Consider the following 20,031-nt stretch of genomic DNA (forward strand, 5'->3'; position numbering starts at 1 on the left):
AGCAAAAAAATGATGAACAAAAACTTACAAAAAGAAAACCCCCACAGGGAACACAGAGCAGAGCAAAACCTCAGGAACCAGGCAGGAGAGAACCAGCAGGAGGAAGAGCAAGGAGTGAGAGCAGGAGGTGTGTTTAAATACCACAAGGCTGATTAGATAACGGGCTGCAGGTGTGAGGAGAGAGAGAGAGAAAAAAGATACACAGAAAGCACACAAACAGGGGGACTAGGAAAATTAATATAACATTAACAAATAATAACTAGACATAAGGAACACAGTTAAACTAGAGTAACTAAGAAAGGACTGTACTAAAGTAAAACAGAAACGAGGCTGATCTAATCCAACAATGAAACTACGGCAATCAAAGAACAGTAATCAAAACTAGAATCAAACCCAAAACAATCTATGACCTGACATATTCTACATTAAACCTACTGATTGCTATTTTGATTACTCAAGAAAACATAATTCAGCACAAATGTTGAACAAACAGAGATTTCAGTATCGGTTTTAGGGTTTCGACTGCACAGAATGTTATACCTTTGTCCATATTTGTTGCAACTGCAAATATTTCTAATTAATCACATTTATCTTTCCTCCAAGAGAAGGAAAAGTGAAGGAACCAATATTTTTAGCCACCTCACCAGTGGTGCTGGCATCTGATGATGTAAACTTTACGCAGATTTTAGTGGGTTATATATATATATATATATATATATATATATATATATACATATATATAAAACATTTCAGACTCGTTTAATGTTCTTTTTCTTTTGCTTCCTCAGTCGAGCCATCAAGACGAACCAGGATCTTCTGCCAGAGACGCCGTGGACCAACATCCTGTATGATGATTTCTGGGGGACGCTGCTCACCCACAGCGGCAGCCACAAGTCATTCCGCCCGCTCTGCACCCTCTCATTCCGCCTCAACTACACCCTGCATGGCCTGCGACCTTGGGGTTACCACTTGCTGAACATCGTGCTGCATGGCCTGGTCACGGCCATGGTTACGGCCCTCAGTCACTCGCTGCTCGGCAGGGGCTTGTGGAGCCTCCTCGCTGGCCTCCTTTTTGCCTCTCACCCGGCGCACACCGAAGCGGTCGCCGGCGTGGTCGGCAGGGCGGACGTCGGTGCCGCTTTGTTTTTCCTGCTGTCTCTCCTCTGCTATGTGAGACACTGCGGATTACGGGGTGACAAATGGAGGGCTTTTCAGAGGAGGACATGTGGCGGCAGCTCTGCTACCAGATGCTGGGGCTGGATGCTGGGCAGCCTGTGGTGTGCAGCTGCCAGCATGTTGTGGAAGGAGCAGGGTGTGACTGTGCTGGCTGTGTCGGCCGTGTACGACCTCTTTGTGTTTCAGAAGCTGCGCGTTCGCCAGGCACTGCTGCTTCTGTTAGGGAAGGTAAATGAACTCTGGCTGCTTTTGTTTGTGCGGTAATTGAATTGTGTGTTTGTGAAATTGAGAAGGGGTAATTAGGAAAGCCATTAACTGGTGCTGACCCACAGCTGGTGCTTAAACATCAAGCTTTTCCTTAACGACTAGAAGTTCATAAACCCTTCTGGGTTCTTCTTATGGTTTTTTTGATGTTTCACCTATCCTGGCTTCTCTAGGTCATACATGAGGCTTCTGCTTTCAGTAAAAAGCAAGTTGCCATCAAAATTTTAATGCAAACCATGGATTTGGCTCTATTTCACATGGTGATTGCATTAAAATCAGTACTTACCAATGCATTGCAACCAAACTTGGTCCTTATCACGGTAACCCCTCACGTATAGACTCTTTTTCTACGTTACCAAAGGACAAATGAAACAAACCATCTTTCACCAATTTGCTAAACCCACTAGCCTCTAAAAATTTACTTTCACATCTTCTTTTTTCTGAAACCCCATTCATTTTCCTCACTTAATTAATGAAAGCAAAGCTTTCTATGTTCTCAGGGTGCTGCCACCAACCTCATTTTGCTGCTTGAAAACAAACATTTAGGCTCAGAAACATAAATTTGTATCTAAGCCTTAGACTGTGTACACTTTTGTGGAAAGAGGAAGAGGAAGACGTCTTCTTGGATTGAGACGTTTTCTCATATTAAGGTGACAAAAGAATTACAGAGACAAACAACACCACATGCCTCTCAGGTGCTTTATTTGGCTCATTTGTCGGATAAAGCCTTCCAAAAATACACAGTTGCTGCCCATGTGCTTCTGCTGCAGGAGCACCCTGCAGAGATTCATTCCCCTCCCTTCAAAACTCAAGGAATTTGAGGAGGACATCCTTGACAGTGACTCATCTGATAAGAGAAATGTGTGATTGAGTATAAAACCTTCACATGCAGCCACTCCTCATTTGATTAGGGAAAAAGTCTATGTTGCCAACGGGTATGGCCCTCATAAAACGAATACAAAGCATGATAAAAAGTCCCCATGGGTTTACAGCGCAAGGGCAGTCTGGCTATGGGAAAGCAAGACAATCCTGTTTTAGCGTTTTCCTCTTTTGGATAAATCTATAACTAACCTCTATTTTCCAGGGATCATTTCGCCTCAATGAGACTCCACTGTACCTTGGCAGTACTGATAACTCCTATAGAGATCCAAAGGATCAAAATGTTGTTTCACTGTATTTTCTTTTTCAAATGACTCAACGCCCCCCCCGCACACACGCACACACACACATGCTGCACCATCGCTACTCAAACCTAGCAAACACAACACCTGTCTTTTGAATCGTACTGAGTCACAGTGCTGCAAAACTACTTATGAGTAATGATGCATCCAAAGGAAAATGTAAAATAAAAATATCACAAATTGGATCATAAAGTATGACGGAGGCTCAGAAGTCCATCTTTTGTAATACATTTTCCTTTTAGGGTCCAGTAAGGAGGATGCTCTGACACTTTGTGACAGGTTAAACACCAACTGGGTAAGGTTGCAGGAAAAAAAAACTAGAGAAGTGAGGAAAACAGTTGAAGACATGTGGGTAGCTTCACTACATGTACTACAAGATACAGTTCTGACAAGGAAAATGTATCATCTTTAGATGCACGTTTTTCAGTTTCCGTCCAAGTTATGGACTTTGTGTAAAAGTTCTGCCAATCTGTTGCGTTAAACCTTAAAACAGGTTTGAACATTTTTTGATGCAACACCTGTCCTTCAAATCATTCTGAGCCACAGCTGTGGTGGAACGCATGACCAGCAGAGGAAAATTTAAAACATTAAAACATAGCAAATTCAAGATGGAGAATATAGCGCCATTGTCTGGCCTGATTTGCAGATTTCAACAGACTAACTGCCATCTACATAACCTTGTAGAAAAAAATGACATAAAGTGAAAGCTGGTATAAAAAAATAAAGAGGAAATCTTGTTTCCATATTTCTTGGAAGAAATTTCATAAACAACCTACCACTGATAGTTTATATGTAAATCTGTTTAATCAGGTTTGTGGTTTTTAAATGTGCTACTGTATATGGAAAAAATCGACAGTTGCATTTGTACTACTACCAAGGAAGGTTTTATAATATTTCCATTCTATGTGGACATATTAGACATCTAAAAATAGATGTTTATTTCACAATTGCCAACTTAAGTTGTATAAACAACTTAAGAACACGGAGTAACAAAGGCTCAATCCAACAAAGCATGTAGGCTTAACAAAAGGGCAAAACTGGTCTGGATGAATCCATTTGGAGAAATCTGGTTTACTCTCAAGTTGAAAAACCTGTTTAAATGAACCTGGTTTTATGTCCCTGATATAAAACCAAGCAAATAAAACAAAGTCACGGCAACTAAAAAAACACACCCAGAGCAATCAGGTAGGTCATGATGTGATAGATCTTAACTTTAGAGCTCAGTCTTGGTTCCCTGCTTGAACTGCATCCTGTGTGAGCTCCTCCCTGTTCAGATCTTCCTCATTTGAAAGATAGATCTATATTTAACCAATATTCAACTAGAGAGTTTGAAATAGAGATGTTTGAATGCAGGATAGATTCTTTAAACACAGCAGGTTTCTCACTTCCTATCGAATAAGATAATTAACTTGTTTGGTTGCAATGTAGTTAAACCTTATTTTTGTATTTTTGTCAAACATGCATACCACCTATACAGCTGTGCCACCCTGGGTGGTGAGCCACATCACCCATATCAAAATATGATAGCTCTTTTTAGGAAATTTTATCTATTCTCGTATATTTTAAGAACCAGTACAACTGGAAATAACCTCATCGTTTGGCCAGACACGCTTCTGTAGCTGTGAGCTGCATCCTTGTGCCAACCCCCTGGTGTATCCGACACCACTGTGGGCACATCTGGCTCATTTATCACTCTGGCGGTGCCCTCCTCAACTGCCCGAGTCCCAGTTATCTTGGCAGGGAGCTCATTTCGTGCTGAGGCCAGCCATGGAGCAATGGTTTCCTTGATTATGAGCCAGATGTCTGGGAAAGCATGGGAAAACAAAAGGAAGAGGGGTATGGAGAGACAGACTTAGCAGAAGAGAAGGAAACTATGGACTCATTTCCTTTTTCCTTATCTTTTCTTTGTCTCACAGTCGGTGCCCCTTATAGCGCTTTGGGAATAGGTTGTTTGCTTTCACCTGTTTCCTATCCTGCCAGCCGAATGCAAGTCAAGAGAAACAGCAAACGTGCATGAAAACTTCCAGCATTTTATCATTTTTAATGCAATCAGGAGAATAAACAACCCAAGACATGACATCCTGATTCTGCTCCGGTGGAGAAACACAAAAAGAAGCGCAAATCATCTGCAGTGCAGGGAGAACAGATGTGCTACCTACGAAAACGTCGGTTCTCGCTCTGTTTACTCTCTAAACAGACAGATTAGATTTCAAATAAGACAAGATAAAACGGGAAGAGAAAGTTAGAAAGTGACGGATGGCGACGAATAAAGGTGAGATGTTATCACCGCGGTCTGTTGAGAAAACAAACCTGCCCTGTTTGCGGGCGTAATGAGAACATAACGTCTGGGTTTTTCTTTCTTTCTTTGGCAGCTTTGGTTTCTCAGTATAGCACAAAAACAGACTGATGAATGATGCTCCAGACATTAAACAGGGCTTTTGGTTCATTGGTGTTAAGAAAAACCATGACGTCTCTGCCAAGTCTGGAGTGTTAAACTTTGGCACGTGTGACATGTATTTCATTTTAAAATCTGTGTCTAAATGCTGAGCTTGAATTTGAATTTATCCCTATTCTAAAAAAAAACCAACAAAAAAAAAAAAAAACACGTGTGTGATTATAGCTTCATAAATGAAGTAATGTGTTTAACACTCATAATCCACCCTTTTTCAGACTTTTGCTGCAGCAATCTTCCCAACAAAGTTGGACGTCTTGATGTTTTAGAAGGCAATGGAGGAACTTGACATTGTCTTTGCCAGCTTAATTTAAGCATCAGAGACTCCTCCTTTCTCATTTGTCTCAATGAGCGTTGCAGACACACAGATTAAGTTCAGCGTAACCAGCTGACGGCTTGATGGATGTCGGGCCAATTATCCTGCAGCAGAAGCATTCAGCTGTGAAATGATGTTCTCAGCTGCAAGTTCTGCTGCATAGTCCTTATTTAGCGAGCGTTTGTGAAGGCAAGGAAAACACAGTATGTGTTCTCTACGGAGCAGGGAGTGTTTCAAGTCTGAATCAATTAATGCTTGCACTGTGCAATGTTGTCACATAATTCTTGGTGCAGTTGGAACTATACCTTGTTGGGGCCACAACAGAGTAAAGTTAACTTTTTTCCATGTTAGAACTTAAGCTTTAAATGGGTGTTATTGGAATGGTTTGCGATTAAAACCAAGACAAAGTAGTGCCTAATTGTGAGGTGGAACACAAAATGAAATATTTTTGATTATTTTGACAAATAAAAATTCCAAACAGTGTGGTGTGCATTTATCCTCAGCTCCACATGCTCTAATAGTCCTCAGTAAAAACCTGTGAGAATTGATCTGCTGCTTTGAAAAGTCGCCAAACCAGTTCTTTTACAGAACCAATTAAAAACTGGATGGAGCACCAGCACTGTTTTGGGGGGAAATCCTTTAAGAGGTCCCACTAACTAAACTAAAATCAGTTCTATTACTAGAGTTTTAGTAAACTACAATAGACCCAAATCCTTTGAGTTTACATAAAAGAGACAATCACCACAAATCAAAATAATTAACATTTTTGCTAAATTAAACCCAACAGTTCCAAAGAAGCACATTTTGAAGTCTTACACGATCCTATCAACATCTGGTCTGAGACCACATTCAGGCTAACCCCGCATGATGTTCGAAATATAACTCCCAGAAATCAACTTCTTTACAAAACCAAGACAGAAAAAAGATTATTTTATGTTTTCATTTGTAATGTCTTTAATGTATCTATCTACATTTTTGTCCTGGGTTGCAACCAACATGCACAACTCTGCTCAATGCACAAACGCATTTTTCTGCATGTGGCACCATAAAATAAAATAAAAATCAGCAAGCACAAATTTCTTTACTTTTATAGTCATGTTTGCTTCACTCTGCACCTCTATGACTATGCTCCAAAATTATGTTGAGCATCAGTTAAAACTGTGACCCAATCCCTGCCATCAGCAACACACCTTTCATTAGGATAACTACAATATACTCTGTACACTTCTTTCCATTTCAGCAGCAACCGCACCGTTGTTTGATGACTTGGAAGACTCCTGCCAAGTCAGCACAATCTAGGAAACATCAGACTGGTGCAACCCTCAGGGTGTCTTTCATCATAACTAAACGTATCACTGGCAAGGCCCCAAATGTCTGTGTATGCAGGAACTATCTTGGAAGCACCGAAAACATTTTTCACGTGCAAGTCACTTGCTCTCTGCTTTAAGGTTTCTTATTAAACAAAGAACAAGTTCCTCATTTTAAACTTTATGAATAAGGAGTTTGAAAGAGCACTCTGTGATTTTTACTTCAAGGAGTTATGAGCGGTTTATATTGGACGTGCCTCGAACAAGAAAACAGAAAGATTGCCTCCGCTCTGCATTGCGTCAGTCTGCAGCCATTTCACATGGTGTTTGTATGAAGTCAGACGTGGCGGGCTGTTTCCTCTGACAAGTTTTAAACCTTCCCCAGAGTACGGTGTCAACAGGCAGACCACACACTTCTGGGATCAATAAAGTGAGAGAATAATGACTAGCAGAGTTCGGAGATAAAAGTGGAGCCCCACTCTGTTGGTTTCTAAAAACTGAGAGCAAAATAGATCAGGCAAATAAAAGAAAGATTGTTGAGAGGATAGTAATTTTTATGGGAAATACAGCAAAATGAATTAAATAAATTGTGAGATGCGAAGCAGTTTTATGGGCTTGAACATGTTAATTGATCCAATATGGAGCCTGGAAAGTAAATCCCTAGTCAAACCTAAAAATAAAAACATTTTCCAAACATAATTGCTCCTCATTTTAACCGTTCTTTCTGTACTTTCTGACATAAACCAGTAGAACAAAAACTATTGGAAAGCTAAACAACTTCAAAACAAGAGGATAAAACTAAAAGACTGCTCTGTGTATTATAAATAAAAAAAGAATAAAAAAACAAAACCTAATTCAAAAGACAATATTGGTTTAGGTACGATTAAATAAAACAAAACAAAATGGAACCCACAGCACAATTGAACCCAAAGAACATGACATTTCATCTATAGATTCTACAACAGAGATGCAACGTTACTCAGAACTTTAACACTAATGGTTCCAATTGTTAACAGAAATCTATTTTTGCTTTATTGGCCTGTCTACACTGAGTTAATTAGAAAGCTTGATTAAAGTTAGCTGTAAATATCCTCTCTGTTTTTGCTGAGTTTGTTGGGTCGCAATCCGTGTGAAAGTCAATTAAAGAGCAATTTAGAAATTGACAAGGCAGCGAGACGTTGCACGGACCTCATTGGACTAAATACCACAAATGAATCTCCTGCTGGAATTGGCTTATCTTCCAGTACAAAGCAAAATTGGATTCCTCAGTTTCCACCATTGACTAAGAATATGGGCTCATCCATCAATAAATGCATCCACCTTTTTGTGCAGAAGAGACTCTTTCATCCTGCTGTTTTACAATACAGTGTCAATGTAAATATCCAATGTCTTTCCATTGTCATTTTCATGTTCAGAATGTTGAACTTCCAGAAACAGACATTATGTCTGTTTACAAATGATTTTCCAGAATTGGTATGCAATCCTTTGCTACTTCTCGTCATTCATAGACAAACGTTTCCAACAGTAAACTTGTCGGAGGGGAAAAACAGTTAAACAGACACCAGTAGGTCAAGTAAGTCTGCTTGACCTCTTATGGTTTCTGTCACCATACACATTTAAGCTTGCTTAAGCATGCGGACTGGAAAATAGCGTAATACCTCTTTACTCCTAGGCTAGGAATGAGGGATGAGTAAGATGAAAGGGATAAGGATGATGGACAAGATGAGAAGGGGGTACATATGAAATCTGAGAAGCATGAGCTGGGTGGAGATGAATGAGGTATAGATTAGATGATAGGACCGGGCATTGGGCATGATGAGAGATGAGAAGGCTCTTAAAGGAGTGATGACGAAGATGATTTGAGGGCAAAAGGGTTAAGATGAGAGAACATTAGGAAGAATGAGGATCGAACGGGATAAATGGGGTGAGACGAATTAAGAACGATTGATAAGGATGAATGAGATGAGAAGAGGTTGGTTTAAAGGATGAGGTAAGTAGAAAAGATTGAGGGAGAATGGAATAAATAGAATAAGCAGCACGAAAAGGCCTATGGATGACGGATTGATGAGGTGGGGGAATGAGGGTTGAGGTGAACTGTGGATAATAAGAATACGGTTTAGAAGAAATTAGAAATGAACAAGATGAGTGTGATTAGAATTGACTATCATCAGAGGAGTGGGAATCAAAGAAGCGAAATGGCCCAAGTAGAAAACTGCCCTGAATGAATTAACCAGCTGAGTGGTCAAGATATGGTCCTAATTCTGACCCACAGCTGAGAATAGGACAGACGTACTTAATAAAAATGTTTCCTATCTAGGTTGTGGTTAAAAAAAAAACCCAAAAAACATTAACATCACCTAGCAATATATGAGACTTCATTTGAGTACACATACTCGCAGCACCAGTTCCCTGAAGACAGGTTCAAGCAGAGTTTACAGTACATTCATGCTTGGAAATAAAAGAAATAGGCTATAAAAGTAGGAAGCTAGCAGCACGGCTGTAATCACCATCTTTTATAATATCTTTTATTTTAGCCCCCTTGGTGGGATGGATCATGAATAGGAATTACTTTTGCAACAGGAGTTCTCCAGGTTTTCCCATCTCATTTGTTTTTGCTTCAATTAAAAATAACTTCTTTTTTTTTCCATCATTAGAAAAATTTATTTGCGTAATAATGAATCCTTGGACTGAAACGATGTATCGCAACAGGAGACCTTGGGATTTTAAAATGTCACAATATTTCATATAAGGATGAATCAATTTAGTTGCAGTAAGCATAACATTAAGAACTGAAGAAACCCCACCGCCGCTTTCAGATTATTGGTGTAGCAACATGACGAAGCAGGCAGATAAGACATGAATAATTTAAACACTATAGGAAAACATTATTTACACCTGGATTGTAGAAACAGATACCTAGTTTATTATGGAGCCCTTCATGAGTTCTGTATTTGATTTTGAATGTGGTTTAAGCAATTACGATCCATTCTCATTTTTCATTATCAACAGAAAGTTGACTTATGTAAATTGGAAACTAATATCTAAAACTTTTTAGGTACAAAATGTTTAGGTAGTGATTAATTCCTGGGTTGTGACGTGGTAGTATGTCAGCAGTATGAGATGTAAACTCCACCTGCCCAAAATAAGCTCATTACACGTCACAGTTAACAGTAATGCTGGCAGGCAACACTAATAAGGCTTTGGGGTGGAGGGGGGGTCCTCCCGTGCATGCAGTTACGAGCACAACTAGGTCAGACTAGTAAATTACTAATATGTGGAAAGTTATGAAACTGTTTTGACACTTTTCTCCTTTCTGTTTTGAGTACTTTGGGATTTTCCCCCTCGTTATGCGTAGTGAAACCTCGCTGACTGTAAGGAATTTATTGGCAAGGCCAATCTAAAATGCAATAATCTTTTCCTGCACCGAGCGCAACCATACTCAATTTAAAAATGATTATTCCATTAAACAGCGGCTCATGTTGCTCCTTACCAAAGTGCTAATCACTGCGGTGCACGGCTGTCCAAGAGCGTCTTTCAACAGTTTGGGTTTGTCGCCATTCCCATGTCAACAGGGCGGTATTTTCTCTGACAACGATAACGTCAGAGTATCCCATTGTTACAAAAAACAGCATGTTATTTTCCCATGAGGGTGATTAGAGGGAGGAAGCAAACAAAAACATTTCATTAGGTCTTATACTTTATACTTTTTTTTTTTACTTTAGCAGTGGATTGAGGAACTAAGAGTTCTCTAGAGTTGCACAAAGAAATGGATTTCTACTGGATATTACCTTGCTTATACATTTATAAGCATATGATAACGTGATTCATGCCTCTTTTTCAAGTTTTGACCTAAACCAAGAGTGTATATAAATATATGTGTGGGTGTATTTCCTTTCCCATATTTATTTAGTTGTTTTGCTTTTTCGTTTCTCTTTCAGAAAAAGAACCTAAGTGTTTTGCTAAGTCTCTGCATGCTGGCCTGCTGGGGAGTCATTTTGCTGTCAGTCCGCCTCTACTGGATGGGAAACAAGCCTCCAAACTTTTCCAACTCAGACAACCCAGCAGCTGACTCTCCACATTTTCTCACTCGAACTCTAACATTCCTCCACTTGCCTGCTGCCAATGCCTGGCTCCTGCTCTGCCCGGACAAACTCAGCTTTGACTGGTCCATGGATGCCGTGCCCTTGGTCAGGTCCTTGGCCGACTGGAGGAACCTTCACACTGCTGCCTTTTACTGCGGGTTGATCCTCCTGGCTTTGTTCGGCTTCCGCGGTGCCACCGTCGCAGCGAAGGAGACCAACGGGAAATCCCATCTAACAAATGGAAAATCGGTCACAAATGGGAATGGTTACCATGCCCCTGACACAAACCAAAACAGGGATCTGCCAAAACCCACTCTCAATGGGTCTGCTGTACCTCACCGCTGTTACTCCCACACATCCCTGCCCCCCACAGAAAGCTTAGTTGTGTTTTCATTGGGAATCCTGGCATTGCCTTTCATCCCGGCCACCAACTTATTCTTTTATGTGGGTTTTGTGATTGCAGAGAGGGTACTTTACATCCCCAGCATAGGCTACTGCATACTAGTTGCGACAGGTGCACGAACGTTGTATGTTAGACTGAGGACAAGAGCCTGCAAGGCTGCAATGTTGTGTCTTTGCATCGGACTCGTGCTACTGAACGGGCTCAAAACAGTTCAAAGGAACAAAGACTGGAGCAACGAAGAAAATCTTTACAAGTCTGGGATCCATGTGAACCCTGCAAAAGGTGAGAAGGTCTTCAGTTATCAGGATATCTGCTAGCCCTGTATGTGTGAGGTACCTTGCAAAAATGTCTATTTTCTTTGAACATTTTCACATTCTGCAATTACAAATCTACTTGTATTTTATTGAGACTTCACTATAAAGACTAGCACAAAGTTGTGCATAATTTGGAAGCAAAAATATGTCCACCCAATGGACCGACCTTCTTCACCTTGTGGATGGTGATGTGCAGAGTTAGCTCTGTGGCACACAATGTTTTGCATGTACGCTAAAATGTCACACAGTAGTCTCATCTGAGCAGAACCCTTTCTACTGCATGTTCGCTTTGACCCAATATGGCTTATAGCAGAAATTTGTGTATGTTTTCCTTTCAATTCACGCTACTTTGTGTTGATCTATCATATAAAATCCATTGAAATTACATGAATGACAAGGCATGGAGTGTTTTACAGGATATGAGAAGCATTGCAAGACAGTGCAAATGAGTCCAATCTAAAGTTGGAGAATTTTCAGCAAAGACCAAGAGTTTGTTTTCCCATTTTGTGAGCATTGATTGACATACAGTATGTCTCCTGTAGCCTGGGGAAACCTGGGAAACGTACTGAAGAACCAGGGCAAGATGGTGGAGGCGGAGAAGGCATACCGAAATGCTCTTCACTACAGAGGGAACATGGCTGACATGCTGTATAACCTGTGAGTGTTCACACAATGTCACACCTCCTCTCTTAGCAGAGTCTTGACACAAATAAGCTCTGATTCTGTGAGGAAGTGGCAGCATCAGACCAAGACCTGCAGAATAAAAGAAAGGCAGAAATAACTTAGAGGCTGCAAACTAAAATAGATCCAGTGCAGCAGTAATAGAGCTGGCGAGACACACAGCAAGAGTATGACAGACAGGAAATAACTTTTGTGTGTCCCTCGAGGCTCTTTGTACCTTCTGCTCCTGATTTGATCAGTCGTGTTTGCAGAGCCTGTGGGAGAACACGAAACAATTTCTAATCCAGCAGGCGTCAAAGGTGCCGAACCACCCGACGGATCAACATTGTTCTGCTCCCGTCTCTCTTCTCCTCTAAAGTTGTGGGCATCAATAAGCTGCCAATTCAACAGAAAGCAAATGTGTCATTCTAAGAGACAGAGAAGCTGTTTGTGCATGATAGATGTTAGGATATATTGTACTGTTATGGTCTTTGAGAATATTTTGCTTCCAAAATTTCACTTATCTTTTTTTAGAAACTGTCAATTAAATTGGAGAAAACCTGCGGAACAGTTTGTAGTGATGTAAAGTTTTCATACTTTTCTGTTTTCCATCAGGGGTTTGCTGCTGCAGGAGAACGAACGTTTCTCTGAGGCGCTGCAGTATTACAAGCTCGCCATTGGGAGTCGACCAACTTTGGCGTGTAAGCAGAGTCTCATTTTGCTGCTGCCATGATATTGTAAAAACATACAAGAAAAGGGCGATCATTGATAAATTGCCTCCCTCCCCTTTGGTTTGGATTTGTCAGGATTGATCACATGCCAGCCAATATTCTCTTATGAAATGCCATAATTCTCCAGTTTTAAAGTTGAATCGGTCGCTTTGTGGCCACGACGTGATTTAAAAGCCCTCATTCAGCTTGACGGAGAAGTGATAACATTCAATCTCACACCCGAGTGCTCACATGTGAGATGATCGTTTGTCTTTAACTTTACCAAGGGCGACATTAAATAAAAAGAGAAATTTCCCTTCAGCACATTCAGTGTGATGAATTACCTTTGAATCTTTGTGAGCTTTATCTCTTCCAGGTGAATGCATTTCTATTCCCCACTTTTCCTGTATTTATTTAATCAGCTTTTTGATCTCTTCCTTTCCTCTCTGTCACCATATTATTGCTGATACTCCATGATACTTCACTCTCTGAATGATTCTGATTTTTAAAAATGATTTATTGTGCTTTGTTACACTTGTTTTTATAATTTGTATAACTTAAATAGAGGGCTGTGTTTGAGAAAAGCACTATCTAAATAACACGTACTTCCTATTGTTGTTGCTCCTCCTCACCATTTACTTGAGTCCAATTTCTTTTCTTTTTTTTTTAGGAATGCCGGGATGTAGTTTATGTTTTTTTGGTAAAAAATTCAGGAAAAACATGCTTTCTTTACTTTTCCTAACAACGGATAAGGTGGTTCATTTCAAAGAACGTTCTGGTGGTTTGTTTCAGAAATCATTTTCCTTTTAATTTTGTGCGTCTATTTAACTTAACGCTTGTGGTCTCTTGATATTTACTCGCAGCGGCTTACTTGAACACAGGAATAATCCTCATAAACCAGGGAAACCTGGAGGAGGCCAAGCGCACCTTCCTCACTTGCGCTGACATTCCAGATGAAAACTTGAAGGATCCTCACGCCCACAAGAGCTCAGTCACCAGCTGCCTGTATAACCTGGGGAAGCTGCTTCATGAGCACGGCCAGCAGGAGGTGAGTCTTGTTGACGAGTTTATATCCAATAGCACCGAAAAGACTAGAAGCAAAACTGCTAAAATAAAACTGTTACATAAATCATTTTGCTTCATGTGAAACGAAGTCTCAGCTTTTAAAATGCCTCCCCTTTGTGCTGCAGGAGGCTCTGTATATTTATAAAGAAGCAGTGCAGAAAATGCCAAAACAGTTTGCACCACACAGCCTTTTCAACATGATGGGTGAGTTACAGTCGGATCCCTTTAAATGTGGAGTCTTTGTTTGCAGTCCAGTGTGTTAAGAGTTGAAATTGCACATTAACCACAACAGGGATTACTGCTTTTAAATGAGAACTCACTGTGATGCAAGTGCAAGTGCTCCAGTTTATGTGTGCTATAGAATTAAAACATACAGTAAAACAAATTGACTGGGCTCAATGCCGATTAAATATATGCGGACGCACTTTTGTTTCTTCCTTTAGAAGATGATTTAGGAAGACCTGTGTTAAACCTCGCTTCCCCTTCTGTGTTATTCTAACACTAATTACATTACTCAAAGCTCATCCTGATGACATAGTTGAGATTTCATGGGAATTAAATTCCTGGGACAGAGTAGAGAAGGATTAAGGAGTATGTTTAGTCAGGTGGTTTGAAGGTTTTAGGGAGCGGCAGTATTTGTATTAGTGCAACGATGGCTAACGGATACTTTTTCAAAACTTGATGTCATTTAACTGGTTTGTTGTTACAGGCACCAGCTGCGTATCTTTCTTGGGATCCATCCCTATTGCCGATTCTTTGGATTTGTGTACAAAAATGTTAATGCTAGAAATTCTGGAGTATTATTCTTAAACGGGGTAGTTTTATGGTAAGGATAAAAAATATATGTATAAAACATAGTTCATCTATAGCATTAATGACTTACCATTGGGTTGTCTCAACCAAGACTTCCTGCCCATGATACAGATTGGGGGAACTGAGATTTCCCGACAACCAATCCCAGTTTGGTATTTCATTTAAGTCAACGCCGTCGAAAATAAAACAAGATGATCCATACAGGGATTCATTAAAGTCACAGAAGTCACTCTTAGGCATTTGTCTTGACAAATTGTACCGATTGGTTATTCAACAGTTACTATGGTGTAACTAAGCATATTGAGTGAATATGTAAGACGCCCAAAAGACACTTCCATCTTCTAAAAAATCTTTTATTTTTTTTAAACTTCTATAACTAATATTTATGTTGATATTACACTTAAAATTCTAACTGTATGCTCTGGTGTGTGATGTGTTTCAGGAGAGGCCTATATGCGGCTGAACAGGCTGGAGGAGGCCGGTTACTGGTACAGAGAGTCCCTCAAAGCCAAGCCTGACCACATCCCTGCCCACCTCACCTACGGCAAACTATTGTCAATCATTGTATGTCCCTTTGCAGACACACAAACGTACACCGGCAGTACAGATGTACTAAACATTATGATCATTCCAATGGTTAATAAGACCGAGGGTCTGTTACTCTAACAAACTGCTTTGTTAGAACTGTATAATTGTATGTTGAAATTTCTTTGGGAGTTAAAAGAGTTCAGATAAGGAATTTTTATTTGTAACTGAATATGTTCCTGGTGTTATTTCTGCAACAATGTTTGTTAAGAGATATCCCAGACAAAATAGCAAAAACTTGGAGTGGTAATGTTATGCTGTGCAGAAAAAAGATATCATTTCCTCAGCTTCCAGCTTCTCTGCCATGCTGTGACAACAAAAGCAGACGTGACGACAGATGTGTTCACAGCTGAGCTGGGTTTAGATTGGGGGAAATGAACTGTTTGCCCTTTGCGACCCCCCATCCCCACCCCCTCGAAGATGCATGACCTCCTTCCTTCCTCAGCCCTAGGTGCAGAGTTGAAGACACGGCAAACCCCTGAGGCTGCGCACAGACTGTTGCGTACTTGCAGCTGTAATCTTTCAGGCCTCGATCCCACAGCTCCGTTGTTAGCTGAAATCTGAGGATAATGAAAACTTGTACTTACACATGTGTCGCCTCGAGTGGCCGGACATCTGCTTGGCTTTCTGGGACTCTGGGCGACAGAATCAAGGAAAATCCTAACGCACATCGACGTTCTCCGCTACGCAGAATGAGAAACAAGAAGATGGATGAATCTTCAATAAAACAAAAGATGTCAGGCTTATAATGGAATTACTCCATTTCCTTATTAAATCACTTCAGTTTTGGCTGTAAACTCTCCGTCAATCAATGACACTGTTAGCGTTGGGAAAGTTCCACCTGAACGTTTGCGTTCCTGGACAGGATTTCCAAGAGTACAACTTTGTTTTCTCATTTTTATCCCTAGCAAGCATCAGCAGAGACTGTAACACCCAGAATGGTTTTTACTGAGGTCAGGATGTCTAATGTCACACTCGAGTTCTGATACTTTGGGGTCCATGTAAGATGAGCAGTTTTTTTTAAAATGTGGTCAGCCAGCATTAAGCTAATGAAAGATATAAATGCTGAAGTTATTGAGACGCCCTACTTAATCATTGAATACAGATGCTCCAATCTTTTCCTTGTCCACAAGTGGATAAAATAAACATCCATTTATAAACAAATGGTTTATAAAATAAGCTGTAAGCAGACAAATACATTTGTCTGCTTACCGCTTACTTTACAAATGCATTTGTTAACCTAATGAATTTATCACCAAATTCCCAGAGATTGTCATTAAAAAAGCTTATTTTCTCCTTTCACATGAGCCAGAAACATTTCATAAAATATCCCAAAGGACAATCTTCAGTTTTCATAGACAGTTGGGAGGAGAAATTTAGAGCAAGCAGCCAAAGGAAACGTGAAATAGGCTATCCACAGCGAATATTCCTCCTCATTCATTTAGACCATGTTCAGACACGGGAGGAAGCTAATGAGGCAATGTTAATATGGACGGCCCTCTCATTTCCTATTGAATGGCAACCCCACTGGCAATATGGAAGCAATCAGTGCTGAAGCATGAAGCAGAAGTGCTGCAGAGGAAGCTTTTTTTCTCTCAGTTTCAATGCTACTCCACACTTGTAAACACAGATTTTGTTTTTAAACAGTTGCTGAAAATGCACAATTAGAACTAAATTACATAATAATTAATGGTTTCGTTAGAATCCTGATAATTTATGCTCCCCCCCTCACCAGGAAATCAGAATAATTATACAAAATATACACAAATATGAAATGTAATATGTGTTTTGCTCTATCCTCCTCCTAATTATACCAAAACGGAAACATCTAAGCTTTATTATTCGCCGTAACTTGCCTGCAATTCTCTTTCAGGGGGAGAAAAACGAAGCAGAGAAATACTACATGAGAGCAATTCAGCTCGATCCAACTAAAGGAAACTGTTACATGCACTATGGTAAGAAGCAGAAAACATTTATTAATAGACACAGTGAACCTCTTTTCACTTTGAAAAGGTGTTTCATATCCATCGCTCATCACATTTCCAAAAATATCTTTGCAGTTTTCTCAGTAGTTGACAGCACATTGCTTTTAATGTGATGAACAAACCTAAAGTCAGGAGATTTCTATATGTTAAAGGCTATTGTTTTAAAATATATTAAAGGTCATTACACTTTTTTTTCCAGAAGATTTAACATTTTGTTCCGGTATTTGTTAGACTGACCCTAATAGTTACAAATGTCATGATTTTCTCGGGGCCTTGGCTTTACCTGACCACTGATGATTTCACTCTGCCTGTAAGTCCCTCCAATGGAACTGATAGTCTAGAAGTTTCCAATTTGTTAAAGGCTTTTTTGTTGTGATCTACACAGGACTTGTTTGGATTTCCACTCTTTAAATGTACTCTCTGAGATGAGTTTAGTGGTAAAGTCATGTCACATCTTGGCTGCAAATTGACAGGCCCTTCTTTGATTTGAACATGTAAGCTTATAAAAGCAAACTGAATTAAAATGGGGATTAAAAGATTGACATTTTTTCCTCTTTTGAAGAGGAAGTTGGATTAAAATCTAACAGGAGTAGGGGGATTCCGTACCCCATTCTCCTTTGGGCCAGGGCCTGTTATTGATTGAATTCAAGGTTTATCTGCAGCCCCTATACAGCTAACAACACAAAGTACTCTAAGTTGATGCTCGCAGCTATTAAAGTGTGAGCCGTTTGAAGTTTCGCAGACAGCGCGGACTCATGTTGAGATACAGAGTTTACTGTACGCTACAGACAGAAAAACATGGCACGGTGTTGCCCTTCCGCTTCTGTTTCATTCCAGACTAGAGAAACAGCCTCCTTTTGGTGCTCCACGTTAATATCTCTAGGATATTCAGAGGAAATGAAAACCGTCCTCATACTGAAAGCCCCGTTGTGCAATGCCCTCTTTCTCCCCTTCCTTATCTCTCTCCGTCCCTCCTGCTTCTTTCCCTCATCTGATATCTTTTCGTTTAGCTTGGTCGGCAGCAGGAGGTCTGTTGCTGTCTTTGGAGCGAGCCGTTTCCTGCTCCGACGCCCTCACGCTCTTTGCTCTCTGTTGTTGTTTTTTTTTCCACCATTATCTTGTAGTCTCTTGCTAAAGGTGCTGTTTTTTTGTGGGCTGTTCATTTCTTTATCTGCAATCTGTCTGCTGCAGTTATTGTTGATTTGCTGGATGAGCCTCAAGTATGAGTTTGTAAGGGAGTGACGATATCAGTCCACAGAGTCCCTCAAAAGATAAATATGCGGTCATGCCCGTGGGAGTGCACTCGAATGCTGCAGACGAAAAGCTCCTCTCTCCGGTCACTGTGCCCTGCAACACATTAAATAACCCTCTACGAGACCCAGTGTGGGCCGCTTTCGTTCAAATCCACTCACAAGGCAAAGCAAGAAACCTCATCTGAGCCTCTGCACATCCCTGTCCTCTTTTATTTGGCAACATCTGTCGTCGGGCTCCGCTGATACTTTACGGGCACTTTGTGAAAGTCTCACCAGGTGGCGAGACTCCCCCAGGAGAGAGAATTAATTTCCTCCATCTCGTCTTTATTCTGGAACAACAGCGAACAAAGCAATCACAGCCCAACGTTTTCAGTCGTGTCTCTCGTTTTTCTCTTCCTGTCCTTCAAAGTAGCCAATCATCTGGGGTCCGTCTCCAAAAGCCCCCCTCACCCCCATCTTTTTGGTTTACTTTGACAAGTAACTCCCATCACACCAAAGCAGCATGGTATGAAATGAGAATTGAAAGCCTCCCCCCGAAGAAAAGTAATTCAAAGAAAAATCCCACGCGCTTCAGGAAAAGGTTCTTTTTGCTCGCTAGCTGAAAGAAGCTTTAAACCTCTTATAACTGTTGAGCTTATATTAGTGCATGTTATGCCCTTAATGACAAAGCTATATTGTTTTTGGAGGAAATTAGCAGTGGTGTGAACAAAAGCTGCTCATACTGTATTCAGCATAATAGCTCTCTTCTTTGTTTTTCCTAATTCTTTGTCATTTTTAACAAAATTTATCAAACATTTTGACTCAATTACTATACTTATTTGTCTGAATTTGGGGAATGTTTTTAACTGTCTTCTCCTATTTTTTTGTCAGCAAGATTGCAAAAATGTACTGATATGGTAAAAGTTGTCTATAAAAATGTCTGTCAAGGTAGATTTGGTTAGGAAAATGTGATGCCTAGCAACTTTTCAGAATAGAGATTTTTTTAGAATTATGACATGAACCTAATGATTGCAAAAACGGAGAAAAAGCCTCTTAAAATGCATATTTTTGAACAGCACTGCAGCTGAAACCATAACTGATTTAATGAGCCATTTGCAGTTTCACTGTACCGGCCGTGTGTACTTAGACTTGCATGGCTTAATCTTTGAGACAAGCATATGGTACTGGCAGGATCAACCAGGTAGACCCCCCGAAAAATCTTTCCTGAAGTGCAGCTGAAATGCACTTGACAAACAGAAAAGGCATATCAAGGATTCAGTGTAATTAAATGATAGCTGTTAGGTTTAGGGTAGCATATTGGAGACAGCTTTAAAAGTAAACTATCACCTAGGAACCACAATCTTAGTTATGGGTTTTACTCATATTCTTCGATTATTTATTCTATATTTTGAAGTCTGCCCTCTGTTCTGTTGACACCAGGCTGATTAAGGGTGAATAGAAACAAAAGAAATCATTTGTGCACCTC

The 20,031-nt window shown here is 40.2% G+C and overlaps 1 protein-coding gene and 1 long non-coding RNA gene across 2 annotated transcripts in view; one reads left to right on the forward strand and one right to left on the reverse strand.

The window, feature by feature from the left end:
* Window positions 1-20,031, forward strand: part of tmtc2a (transmembrane O-mannosyltransferase targeting cadherins 2a) — a 53,344-nt gene that overhangs the window by 23,797 nt on the left and 9,516 nt on the right. Inside the window, exons 2-9 of the mRNA XM_028043825.1 lie at window positions 789-1,404; window positions 10,635-11,463; window positions 12,038-12,152; window positions 12,771-12,856; window positions 13,729-13,913; window positions 14,056-14,134; window positions 15,186-15,307; window positions 17,202-17,283. Of these exons, the coding sequence (XP_027899626.1) occupies window positions 789-1,404; window positions 10,635-11,463; window positions 12,038-12,152; window positions 12,771-12,856; window positions 13,729-13,913; window positions 14,056-14,134; window positions 15,186-15,307; window positions 17,202-17,283 (2,114 nt within the window). The remainder of the gene's footprint in view (window positions 1-788; window positions 1,405-10,634; window positions 11,464-12,037; window positions 12,153-12,770; window positions 12,857-13,728; window positions 13,914-14,055; window positions 14,135-15,185; window positions 15,308-17,201; window positions 17,284-20,031) is intronic.
* Window positions 1,405-20,023, reverse strand: LOC114160910 (uncharacterized). Its single transcript, XR_003598893.1, has 3 exons — window positions 19,637-20,023; window positions 18,670-18,680; window positions 1,405-1,415 (listed from the first exon to the last, which is right to left on the reverse strand). It is a non-coding gene; the product is annotated as an uncharacterized LOC114160910 (long non-coding RNA).

The sequence above is a fragment of the Xiphophorus couchianus genome, chromosome 17 (genome assembly GCF_001444195.1).
Source record: "Xiphophorus couchianus chromosome 17, X_couchianus-1.0, whole genome shotgun sequence".
NCBI classification, from domain to species: domain Eukaryota; kingdom Metazoa; phylum Chordata; class Actinopteri; order Cyprinodontiformes; family Poeciliidae; genus Xiphophorus; species Xiphophorus couchianus.